Genomic DNA, 13,460 nt, shown 5'->3' with positions numbered 1-13,460 from the left:
AGTGAACTAATTGGTCACATTCCTGTTAGCATAATTTGATAAATTAAACTTCAGCAAAAAAACTTGGCGTTGCTTAGGAAAATAATTACCTGATATCCTTATTTCTTACTAAAACAGTAGTTTAAATAAAACTTAATCCTAGCATGTATGAATCTTAATTATTCTTGTCTACAGTTATATAAGAACAGTTAGTGCTTGCTTAATGTATAAGTTATGTTCTAAAAAAACTTTGTTAAGAAGTTAATGAACAGTGGAGGATGTGAGTTAATTAAATTAAAATGACTAAAAGCAAGATTGTTGTGCCCGTATTGCAAAACTTTTAAATACTGTGAATATTGTACATTAAAAGAGACAATTTAAATCATAAAAAAATACATTGGTGTTTTCAAAAATTCTGTTCCCTTCTTCAGCCTAACTTTTCTAATTCAGCATATTATACATGTGAAAAGTAACTTAGTAAATGAATGCATGCAAACCAATATCTTGCCTGACAAATTTGATTGGATACTACGATGTAGTTACAAAGGAACTGGATGTAAAAAATAATTTTGATATTACAGTTGAACTTGGTTATAACGAGCATCAGGGACTGACAAAATTTCCTCGTTATAACACTATATCAGTGATGAGTTAAATCTACCTCCTATTTTTTTTTTTAAATTCTCAACTTGATAAAAAGATAGATTCAAAAAACAAAAGAAATATTAGAGAGAAAAAAATAATATTAGTATATACCTACATATTATTTGTATTAATATGCTTGTATTCGGTTCTTAAATTGATCCAGCCAACCGTTGTTACATACAAAATCATTGCGTCCAAATTGTTTAGCAAATTTTTCCACTTGTGCCTTCAAGATTGGACAGTCTGTTGAAAATCCAGCACTTCTTTGTGTAGTGAACCATTGAAGCAATGCTTCATTGGCCTTTGTAACCTCACATTTCTAAATTATTATTATTATTTTTTTTTTTTTTTCAGTTATGTTCTTTTCCAGTGCCGATATGTAAACATGTTTATTCTTCCACAATGTCAATGTCGACACTGTTGAAGAGGACAAAGAAAACTTTTACACACTTCAGCATTTTTTGCACCACATTTTAACTCGCGAATAATTTTGACTTTTTTTGAGAATCGAGAGACACTTTTGTTTGTTAGTAGACATTTTTCTGAAGGAAGGGTTCGTTTCTAACTGATTTTATTTAAAATGACAGTAAAGTGTTCTGCATACAAAGTCCTTAGAAGTCCCAATGACATTTAGTTAAAATAATTTAGTTAATTCTTAGAAGTCCCAAAATAAATTTATGGTTTGCTGAATACAAGACTATCTGTAAATAGGGTAATGCGATAAGTGGAACATCAATGTACTATTGTATAGTCCCCAAAATGACAAGGTCATAAACTGGCCGCTAATTCAATACGATGCGAGTAGTCATAAAAGCTAAGTCGCCCTTTTCATTTTTGTCTATTCCAAGAATTGGGTTTTTTTAACTACCTGAGCAGTCGAAATAATGAATTTGACTTTACATGTATTCCCATACAATGAGCAATTGTATGGGAATTTTTTTTTTTTTTTTTTAATGTGAACTCCAAACACGAGAGGTATTAGAACCTATAGTACTTAGTACCGTGCATGGGTTGGAGGTTGAGATGGCAAAAGAAGATATTTGTTCACATTGAACTTTAACTTCTGTAGAAAATTTTATTTTTCAGGAAATACGTATGAAGGAAGGTTGTTCCAGAAAACAGCAGTTGAATGAATAAATGAGGAAAATGAAAAGTTGGTTCTGTGGGTTTGAAGTTGGACAGTAAATGGATGTTGGCTGGTGGCGGCACGCGTTCGGACTGTTTTGAAAGAAAGAGCGAGAATTATAGAAGCCAATTCAGAAGAACAGTGCCCATGGAAATATCTGTAGAAGAGGCATGCAGCAGAAACAGTACGTCTATGAGAAAGCGAGTGGAGAGACTCTGTTAGAGATAAATCATTAATTAACCTAACTGCCCTCTTCTGAATGGAATCAAGAAGCCTGAGAGAGGTTTTGGGGGCACCACCCCAGATGTGGAAACAATATTCCATGGCAGGGCAGATTTGCGATTTATACAGAGTGAGCAGCTGTTTGGAAGAAAAGTAATGCCGAGAGCGAAAGAGAAAACCAAGTTTTTTAGATGCAGAGGAAGCAATATTTTTAATGTGCTTGTGCCAGGAGAGATTAGAAGTCAGGGTAATGACCCCAAAAGAGATATATCATTTTGCCTAGAAATCGGAGTGTCACTAAAGATAAAGCATAGGAGCAGAAGAATCCTTTTTGCGAGATATAAGATAAGACTGAGTTTTAGAAGGGTTGAAATCAACTAAGTTGTCTTTGCCCCACTGGAGAATTACCTGAAGATCGGCATTTAAGGAATTGGTAGCAGATTTTTGAGAAGTTGAAGCTGATTGAGCAGGACAAGGTTTCTCAAAATGGAAAGTGGAATGCAATGTGCTATCATCGGCAAAACTATGGATAGGATTTCCGGTCAATGGAAGAAGGTCATTAATATACAAGAGAAAAAGAGTAGGGGAAAGAACTGAACCTTGGGGGCCACCGGCATTAATGGAGAAGTTAGAAGACAGAGAGCCATCACCCTCAGTGAGCAATCAGAGAGAAAACTGGATAACCAATTACTAAAAACAGTTGGCAAACCATAAGATGGAAACTTGTTTAGAAGACCTTTATGCCAAACACGACCAAAAGCCTTTGAGATGTCAAGAGCAACTACTTGTGTTTCACCGAACCTTTCCATTGAATTAGTCCATAAATGGGTAACATAAGCCAGAATATCACCAGTGGATCGACGCTGACGGAATCCATACTGGCGATCGTTGATCAGACAGGAAGGTTTCTAGGTAGTTTAAGAGTTGGCGGTTAACTGATTTCTCCATCACTTTAGAAAGAGTAGAAGTAATTGCAATGGGATGATAATTGGATGGGAGGGATTTGTCACCCTTTTTTAGGAACTGGCTGGATATGAGCAAATTTCCAAGCAGAAGGAAAAACACCTTTGGAATAAGAAAGTGAAAAAAGGCAGCAAAGAATAGGAGTAAGTTCAGGAGCACAGGTTTTGAGAACAAGTGGAGAAATACCAGCAGGACCTGGAGCTTTCTTAGCATCAAGGTTCATCAAAATCCTTCTGATATCCTTTTGATGGAAGACCACAGGAGGCATTGAATGGAGCGTGTTGGGAATGGTGGGAGGTGTTTTACCAAGATCATTAATACATGAGCTGGAAGAAAAATGGGATGCTAGCAGGTCAGCTTTATCCTTGGCTGAAGTGACAACAGAACCAGCTGGTTTGGACAGAGGTGGGAGCAGAGATGGGCAAAAGTTGCAGCCAATAGCTTTGGCAAGAGACCAGAATGCTCGGCTACCATTAGTGCAAGAAGCAAGTTTTCTACTCTTAGCCTGTTCAATCTCTAGTTTGGACTGATTAATAACTGCTTTACAATTGTTGCGAGCTTTGGTTATTGGCAGAAAATGAAACTGAAGAATTTGAAACAAGCCAGTTATGATATGCAACATTATTCTCTTGAACAGCCTTGGCACCTTTATTGGAAAACCAAGGTTTAGATAAAGGACGAGATTTTAAAGTGGAGTGTGGGATAAAGGATTCCATTCCTGCAAGAATAATTTTGCTGACACGATCTGAGCAAACGTTGACATCAGAAGTTTTTAAACAGTAATCCGACTGAGGAAAAGAAGAAAAGAAATCTCGCAGGTCATCCCATTTTGCATTCTTGTAATGCCAAACAACGAGGTTGGGAATAGCCATGAGATAAAGCCATGAAATACCCATTGGAGAAGAGACAATCACCAAGTTGTGATCTGAAGTGCCTACAGGACCTCTCACTTTGACAGTGTAGGCCCCGGGTGCCAAGCGTATTTCGAGGCCAAGCGATATTCTGGTGATATATAGAGCGCTCTTCTAAAGTGATTGAAGTTATTTCCTTTTAAGTTCCTACGTTTCTAGCAAAAGCCTTTCTTTTATAACTAGTTCTATACTTGAAAACCACAAGTTAGAACACAGAAAGGAAACACACCCTTCTTTTTCCTATATTTCTTGTTTTATTAACCAACTAACACTTCAACCGCTTGGCCTCCGAGCGGCACTGCTCCTGCCTCCCCGTGGCGGGGCCGGTAATCTGGGGGAAAAGTTATCCCCCAGGGCTAAAAGGAGCAACGATGGATAAAAATGAATATCCACCTCTAGAGCCTTCAAACTCAAGGCTAGACAAACCTAATGATGAAGACGTGAACCAAGCAAAAAGGCTCCGAAGAGAAGTTCAGTGCAATGAAATGCCAAACTTTCTGGTGATACACTCTCTCTCCAACCAACCTGTAGGCAAATTATCACCATTCGTCATCCAAAGATTTCTGGAATCGATTGCTGGAACACCAAAAATGGTTAAACGACTGCAATCTGGAGACCTATTAATTGAAACAGCCAACTCCAAACATTCCGAGTGGCTGCTCAAAACAACGACATTCGGTGGCCTGCCAGTATCTATTACTCCGCACAACACCTTAAATTCCTCGAAAGGCGTTATAACCGAATGGGACCTACTTACAATATCAGAAGAGGAATTAGTTAAAGAACTGAGTAATCAAAAAGTAACCAACGCCAAACGCATAATGACCAAAAAAGATGGAAATCTCGTCCCAACTAGGTCAATCATTTTAACCTTCAGTACCCCAGATTTGCCATCCTCAGTAAAAGCTGGCTATTTAAACTGCCGAATTCGGGCTTATATTCCTAACCCGATTCGTTGTTTTAAATGCCAAAAATATGGACATTCCCAACAAGCATGCAGAGGAGAAGCTATTTGTCCTATTTGTGGTTCCAAGGAACATACACAAGCAGACTGTTCAGCATCAAGTCCCATTTGCCCTAACTGCAAAGAAAGTCACCCAGCATTTTCAAAATCCTGTGAAATGTGGAAAACAGGGAAGAAAATTCAAAAATATAAAATTGAACACAAAGTCACATACCCTGAGGCACGCAGACAGGTTATGTTGACCATGCCCAGTCGTTCATATGCGTCTCACACTCGAAGCTTTATTTCAACAGCAGTACAAACAGATGTATCAATACCCCCCAGCACATCTATGGCTAATTGGGTTAAAAATACACTATCTAATTCAGGAAAAGACACACATCAAACTAAAACCAGTGAATCGACCAACACTCCAATCAGCATCCCAACTGATACTCGGACAGTCTCGCATGATAAAGAAAAATTAAAAACTACCAAAGACAACAAGAAACCTGAATCATCCACCAATAGTATGGAAGTAGATGTACACTCAGATCTTGAGGAACCCATACTAGAACTTCATGCAAATGACACTATGGATACTGGGCGCCCCAGCTTCCCAAAAAAAGACCGGAAAAAGTGCTCAAACAAAAAACAGTCTGATGAATCATCCTCAACTAAACCTAAATGAACCACAATATCTTACAATGGAATTGCAGAGGTTTTCGTTGCAACACTGACGATATTCAATACTTAATTAACCGATATTCTCCAGCTGCCTTCTGTCTACAGGAAACTTACCTGACCTCACAAATTTCTCCTTCGATAAAGAACTATTGCCTTTACCGAAGAGATCGAAATACCGCTAATGCTGCCCATGGTGGGGTAGCAATCCTAGTAAACTCGAAGATCCCAACTAGACATATCCCAATCCAAACTGAAATAGAAGCTGTTGCTGTTCGCATAACTCTCCATAGTGCAATAACACTTATCTCAATCTACCTACCACCAAACCGTTCTTACTCTTTAAGAGATCTTGAAGACCTGTTTATACAGATACCTCCACCTCTCTGTATATTAGGGGACTTTAACGGGCACCACCCATTATGGGGTTCTCCCAAATTTGATAGACGTGGCCGACTAATTGAAAGCTTTTTAGAGGCACTAAATTTCAGTATACTCAATACTGGTGCACCGACACACGTACAGCTCCCAGCAGGACACACATCAGCAATAGACCTCACAATTTGTTCACCAGTACTAGTCCCAACCATAGAGTGGAATGTAATAAATGATCCCATGGGCAGTGACCACTTTCCAATAGTATGCAACTTTCTGATAGCAAAGACTCCTTCAATTCAACCGTGCAGAAAGTGGAAATTTGTCCGAGCAGACTGGGCAAAATTTCAATCGTCAATCGACCTTGATGAGGAAAAAATCCGCCTCCAACATATTGATGATGCCACAGATTACATCACGTCGCATCTTCTAAATGTGGCTAAAAATACAATACCACTATCAAATCCCCCGGGCCGAAAACATCATAATTACTGGTGGAATGACAAATGCACCACAGCAAAGAGAGCAAAAAATAAAGCTTGGAATTTGTTTCGGCAATGTCCGAGCACAGTCAATCTTATTAACTATAAGAAATTAAGGGCAAAAGCACGCTTCATACAAAAGCAAGCAAAGAAAGAATCCTGGATCCGTTTTGCCTCTAGTTTTCACAGAAATACTGATTCCAAAATAATATGGAAAAAAATTAAACAGCTGTCTGGTAAGTTTCCTACCATACCTTCTCCAATCCTCTCTTGGAATGGGAAAGATCTCTCTAATCCAGTAGATATAGCTAATGCTTTGGGAAATACTTTTGCCGAAATTTCAGCAGCAACAGCCTATCCTACCTCATTCCAAAGAATTAAAAACACTGAAGAAAAGCATGCTATTCATTTTCAAACTGCCCGTCTTCTCCCATATAACAAACCTCTGCAATATTCTGAACTTTTACATGTCATTAAAACTGCCCGCAATGGTGCTGCCGGGCCAGATGGGATTTATTATGTCATGCTACAACATCTTGATGACAAAGCTTTGCGCTGCCTCCTGGTCTTTTACAATCGCATATTTTTAGAAAATGTTTTTCCAGCTTCTTGGCATCACTGTACAGTTTTGGCATTCCTGAAACCTGGAAAAGATCCATCCAACCCGAATAGCTATAGACCCATATCTCTCTCAAGCTGCCTCAGCAAAATTCTTGAGAAAATTATCCACAGAAGACTCGTCTGGATCATAGAGTCGGAACAGCTAATGAGCCATAGTCAATATGGCTTTCGTCAAAACAGGTCATGCCTAGATCTTATGGTCAAGGCTGAATTTGCCGTCCGTAATGCTTTTGTCAAACGTGAACATCTAGTAATGGTTTCAATAGACATAGAGAAGGCTTTTGATACCACTTGGCGGTATGGTATACTTAGTGATCTTTACCTTCTAGGACTACGAGGCAACCTCCCTATATTTATTGAGAACTTCTTACATACTAGATCATTTCAAGTTCGATACCAACATGCCCTTTCCACAACTTTCATCCAGGAAGAAGGTGTTCCACAGGGATCAGTACTGAGTGCCACTCTTTTTGCTCTGAGAATAGATTCTATCACTAAGCAGCTTCCAAATACAGTTGAGACTTACCTTTATGCAGATGACCTTTCCATCTCCTGTCATTCTCAAAACATGAGGTCTGTTGAAAGACAGCTTCAGATATCACTTAATAAAATTCAACAATGGGCAAGCCTCAACGGCTATCGGCTCTCGCAGCAGAAAACAGTTGCCATCCACTTCTGTAGACAACGCAAACTCCATCCAGATCCTGAACTTCAAATTTCTAACATCGTTGTCCCAGTCACCAGCAACATCAGATTTCTTGGATTAATCCTTGACAACAAGTTAAATTTCCTAGACCATATTAAAAATGTACGGACGTCATGTCTAAAAAAGATAAACATACTCAGAGCTTTATCTGCCCAAACATGGGGTGCAGATCGTACCTCGCTTCTTCGTTTATACAGGGCATTAATCAGATCCCGTCTCGATTATGGTGCTCCTGTCTATGATTCTGCCAGAAAGAGTGTATTACGCTGGCTTGATCCAATTCAGCACAGTGCTTTGAGAATTGCAATTGGTGCATTCAGAACGTCGCCAGCACATAGTCTCTACATTGATGCTCACGAGCCCCCACTAGCTTTACGCAGGAAAACACGGTTACTCAAATATGCTGTAAAGATACAAAGTTGTGCCTCTCATCCCGTTCAGTCATACCTTTTCAACCCACCATTTGAAATCTTATACAGAAACAAACCTAGCATAGTAAAGCCAGCTGGTCTTCGCCTTCTTGAATTGGAGCAAGTTTGGAATATTTCCGTCCATTCCGTACAACAAGTAGCCACATGTACTCAGCCACCATGGACTCCTCCTCCTCTTCCAACCTGTGACACTTACCTCTGTCAATGGAGAAAGAATACTTTACAAGCATCAAATGTCAAACAAATTCATGCAGTTCACACTCAAAGATATACTGACTTCTCCCCAATCTATACAGATGGCTCTAAATCTAATTCAAATGTTGGAGCAGCTGCAGTGTTTCCGAATACAACTGTATCAGTTTCCCTTCCATCAGAATTTAGTATATTTTCTGCTGAATTATATGCAATCAAACTAGCTTTAGAAAATCTCTGTTCAGACAGTTCCTTCAAATCAGTTATTTACACTGATTCCCTCAGCTCAATCATGTCGTTATGTAATTCCTCAGATGAAGTCCACCCTATTCTTAATGAAATCAGAAGCTTATTACTGAAAATTAAAAAACGCAACCAACTGGTCACTTTTTGCTGGATTCCATCCCATTCTGGTATTTTAGGCAATGAACTGGCCGATAAAGCTGCAAAAAATCCAACTACTTTTGATTTAACCAATATCCCTGTTCCAGCATCAGATTATGCACTAACAGTTCATGCTGCTTGCATATCACAATGGACAGCACTCTGGCACTCTCAGACTAATAATAAACTCTTTCAGTTTAAACATGATCCAAAAATCTGGCACTCCAGTATCCGTACATCGAGACAAGAAGAAGTAGTCCTTTCAAGGGCAAGAATAGGACATACCCATCTGACCCACCTTCATTTACTCACAGGAGATGATCCACCACAATGTACACATTGTTCTAATAATTTGACAGTAAAACATATTCTTATTGGCTGCCCCTATTATAAACAAGCCAGAACTTCATCCTTGATCTCACTGGTTAATCTCCATAAACCAATAACCCTTGAAAATCTCATTGGTGATAAGGCAAATATTTCTGAATTTTTTGACTTTCTCAGGCAAACTGGGCTTTTCAATTATTTCTGATTTCAGATTTTCTTTTGATTTAGGGAAAACTCATGTTTTAATATAATAAGTGAATAGGCACATTATAGCCTTAGCAGCTTATGTGCCATTAAGCCTCCAGAACAACAACAACAACAATTTGACAGTGTACTTAGAAGGGTTGTTTGTGAGAAAAAGATCAAGCGTGTTGACTGTATGATTAGGATTGTCCAGTATTCTTCTAGGTAAATGATTAATCTATGCAAGGTCATTAGTAATTGCAAAAGCCTCAGCATCTCGACCAGCTGTGTCGGTGTGACTAGAAAACGGAAGCCAGCTGGAGTTGTGAACATTAAAATCACCAAGGAAAATTACCTCATTGTTAGAAAAGTTGGATTGGAGAAAGTCAAGTTTCTAAGAGAGGAAGTCAAAGAGCTCCAAGTGATTAGTGGAGTTGGGAGAACGGTAGAGACAACAGATGAATTTGACACAATGAGGTAGAGAGATTTTAAGCCAGAGAAGATCAAAGAGAGGAGATTCCAAATTGCCAAGTCTCTGACAGGGAATATCAGAACGGACATATGCACAAGTACCACCTTTGAGACGAAAGGAATCATACAGCGAATAATTTGGGCATCTGAGATGAGCAGTAGTTGAATCAACCGATAACTGAGGTTCTGTCAGAAAAAGTACATGGGGTTTGGCAGACTGCAAGTGAAAATGGACATCGTTGAGATTAGAATTGAGACCACGTATATTTGTGAAATGAATTAGGAAGTGCTTAGGGAATACACGTAAATTAAAATCATTATGGCTTTTTGCTCATTGCAGCCATGATCTTGTTATTTCCATGCTCGTTTTAACCAAGTTTGATATACTTGGATTTCAGGAAAGCTTTTGATACTGTTGCACGTAAAAGACTGCTGCACAAATTGGAGCAGTGTGGCATTAAGAGCAAGTTGCTGCTATGGATGAAAGTATGGTTGAGTGGGAGATGACAGAGTGGTAATTAGTGGACACTGCTCTTCATGGACCATTGTTATTAGTGGAGTCCCCAGGATTTGTTGTTGGTTCCATTGTTGTTTTCTGCATTTATTAGTGATATTGATAAAGGCATATCAGGCTTAATGTCCAAGTTTTCAGATGAAACAAAGGTTGGCGGAGTGGTTAATAACAGGAATGATGGTATGCTACTGCAACAGGATCTATAAAAGTTAGGCAGATGGGTTGAGAAATGGCAATTGAAGTTTAACATTGACAAATGCAAAGTACTGCATGTGGGTAGCAGTAACTCCAGAGTAACATACTAACTGTGTGGTAACTACTGTATAAAAGTTAGGCAGATGGGTTAAGAAATGGCAATTGAAGGTTAACATTGACAAATGCAAAGTACTGCATGTGGGTAGCAGTAACTCCAGAGTAACAGACTAACTGTGTGGTACTACTCAGGGTAATAGAAAATGAAAAATACCTGGGGGTAATTGTACAGTCAGATATGAAGTTCTCTGGGCAGTGCAAACAGAAAATTAACCACAAAACCAACAATTTACAGACAATATACACAGAGCAATGTGGCATTCATTGCTGATGCTCCTAAAACCATACTACAATAACAACATCCCCACTTGGAGAGGTTTGGGTTAAGATCCTGTTGGAGACTAGAAAAAAATGATAAAAACCTCTTTAGTTGTGACTGTAATTAGCCTATTTATGCCTATGTGTCATCCCTCTTTACTACAGTACAGTAGGAGAAGTAGTGTTTTACCCTATTAGTTATTCTGAGGTTTTCAGCCCATGCAACATGCAAGTCATCCTATGAACACACTTGTGCAGACATAATATGCAATTAAAACCATATGGTGCACTCTGACCAATGTATATGATATGTTCAAGACACAAGCCATCGCCGACCGGGCTAGCCGAGTGGGTAAAGTACCTGCCCGGCAACCCAAAGGTCGCGGGTTCGATTCCCGCCTCGGGCTTGGATCAAAGTACTGCAAAAACCTTGGGAGGTGCAATATGGCCACAGAAGCCGATGCGCCAACAACTACCAAATCAAAAAAAAAAAAAAAAAACACAAGCCATCCTGAGATACAGTACATATGACAACTATCATCACATTACCATCTGGACTTGTAGTATTTGTAAATTTTTTTTTTTGTCCTTTAATAAAATTATTTTTGTATTTATCAAATATGTAATTTTTTTAATTATTGCTTCAAAATTGTAGATATGACAGCAGATGAATATAAAAATTGCAAATGTGAATACAGAATTGGATATCTGATATAATAGGTTTATTTAAATAACTTGATTGTTTTTATATATTGCAGTGAGATCATAACTCCAAGTAGCCTGCTTCATCCTATCTTACTACCTCGTATTTATCCATCCCTCTTTACTCTTTATGTTCTTTATAATCAACTTGAAGATAAACAGTATATGGAAAGGCTAGAGAAATGGAATAAGCAACCAGACATTGCATTAATGAATTTCCTTGGAGTGGATCAGTAAGTAATCTTAAATATCTAATTTTCCAACTCAGATGTATGCATTATAAAGTATCTTTTATAGATGCCCCACTGAAATTAATTTAAGTATTACTGTTATGTTAAAAAGTCATTTTTACTAAGATATTTCTGATTATTGATATCATTTGTGTAAAATCTGTTTGTTACCTTTATATATTTTCTTACTTGTGCTTTTTGTCATTATTTTATAAATTTAAGAAAACACGATTAATTCTATTTAAAAATTCAGGGATATGAAAATGTTAATTTTAAATTAAGGGAATTAAAATTATCCCCTACTAAACACACCATTTTTCCTAATTTATGAATAATAAAGATTCTGTAAAAAAAAAATTTATGAATAAGAAAAATTCTGGAAAATTATGTTATTTTTCATAAATATTCAGAACATGGGAAATTTAAACAGTATTGGCAAAATCATGTGAGAAAGCAAAGCTTATACAGCATCAGCCAAAAAAAAAAAAAAAATACCTACTGCATTGCTTATTTCTACTAATCATTTGTCCATTCCTTCTTTAAATTATGGAAATCCACAACACTAAAATCTCTGCACTGCAACCATCCTTTTTTTTTTTTCAGTTCTCCTGTGTATCATTTGAGGAAAGAGTACAGCTGCCATCAACGCTTAAGAGTACTTAACCCTTTTTGAGTCCTATACAATTTAATTAGGTCATCACACAGCAGATGCCTAGTTTCCAGAGGCTGAAATTTATAGAAACCCATCTTTCTTGGGAAGAATATCCTTTTTTGCACCTAATATTGTTGCTCTTTCCTACAGCTTTCCTAAAATGAGGTTTCCAAACCTGTATTCCAGATCTAGACCAACCATTGATTTATATATTGAGATAATCACCTCTTTGTCCTTGATAGTAAAATTTCTCTGTCATTGATAGAACCCCATGAGCTATCCTTAACACCTGTTGCACTGCACAGAGCTTCGCAGTCAGACTATACAATTAACTCTAGTTCTTTTTCCTTATCAAATGTTATCCTGATAATACTGCTACCTAATTGTAGTACCTTAACATTCACCAGTGTTAAACCTCAGTTTCCATGTTTTATTATATTGTAATTCCTCTTTGCCTAGTTTATTTAGATATTTTTAAAGTAGCATACTAAATTAGTACACTGTGTGGTATTAATTAATATCAGTAACCACCCTTTACTATCTATTTTTTACTATTTATTTTAATATTTTAAACAAAATTTAACTTTTTAAAATTGAAATTAATTTTAATATAGGGATGTCTTATAGCAAAATGCTTAGTATTTTAACTTCAGTAATTAGATACTAGTTTAAGCATGTGTTGAATTAAATGTGAAATGTGTGACTGGTTTAACAGAAATATATAATAATGTCCTGTATATTATAATACAGTTATTTAAATAATACTATAATCAGTTGAAGTGAGTTAATTATATTAATTAGATAAAATCCTTAATGAACATTGAGACTGAGGACAAAGGTCTGTGGAGTTATATTTCAGTCTGAATTTAGATAATAGAAAGATCCTTATTAAGCTTCTCTGTTGGTTTTGCTCAATCTGCATATCTCACCATGAACAAGTACAGATATTTATCATCTGCATGAATGGTAAGGCTGATAAATTGTTAAAGCATTTGCAGAAATTGGGATATTATTTTGTTCATGTGAGAATAGATTTGAATACAAGTAGTAGTGATGATAACACCAGATTGGAGTTCCACCACTGCTATATTATACTCATAGCATGTTGGGTATTAAAGGGAGGGGCTTAATTAGCTGGTATTGCCAT

The 13,460-nt window shown here is 37.4% G+C and overlaps 1 protein-coding gene across 2 annotated transcripts in view; it reads left to right on the top strand.

The window, feature by feature from the left end:
- Window positions 1–13,460, top strand: part of Als2 (Amyotrophic lateral sclerosis 2) — a 177,543-nt gene that overhangs the window by 149,380 nt on the left and 14,703 nt on the right. For both annotated transcript variants that reach the window (XM_090372668.1, XM_090372667.1), the window contains exon 23: window positions 11,488–11,664. In XM_090372668.1, coding sequence (XP_090228794.1) covers window positions 11,488–11,664 — 177 coding nt within the window. The remainder of the gene's footprint in view (window positions 1–11,487; window positions 11,665–13,460) is intronic.

Source organism: Mastigoproctus giganteus, chromosome 4 (assembly GCF_048544385.1).
Source record: "Mastigoproctus giganteus isolate SK-2022 chromosome 4, ASM4854438v1, whole genome shotgun sequence".
In the NCBI taxonomy this organism is placed as follows: Eukaryota; Metazoa; Arthropoda; class Arachnida; order Uropygi; family Thelyphonidae; genus Mastigoproctus; species Mastigoproctus giganteus.
This window is presented reverse-complemented; position numbering and strand designations above follow the sequence as displayed.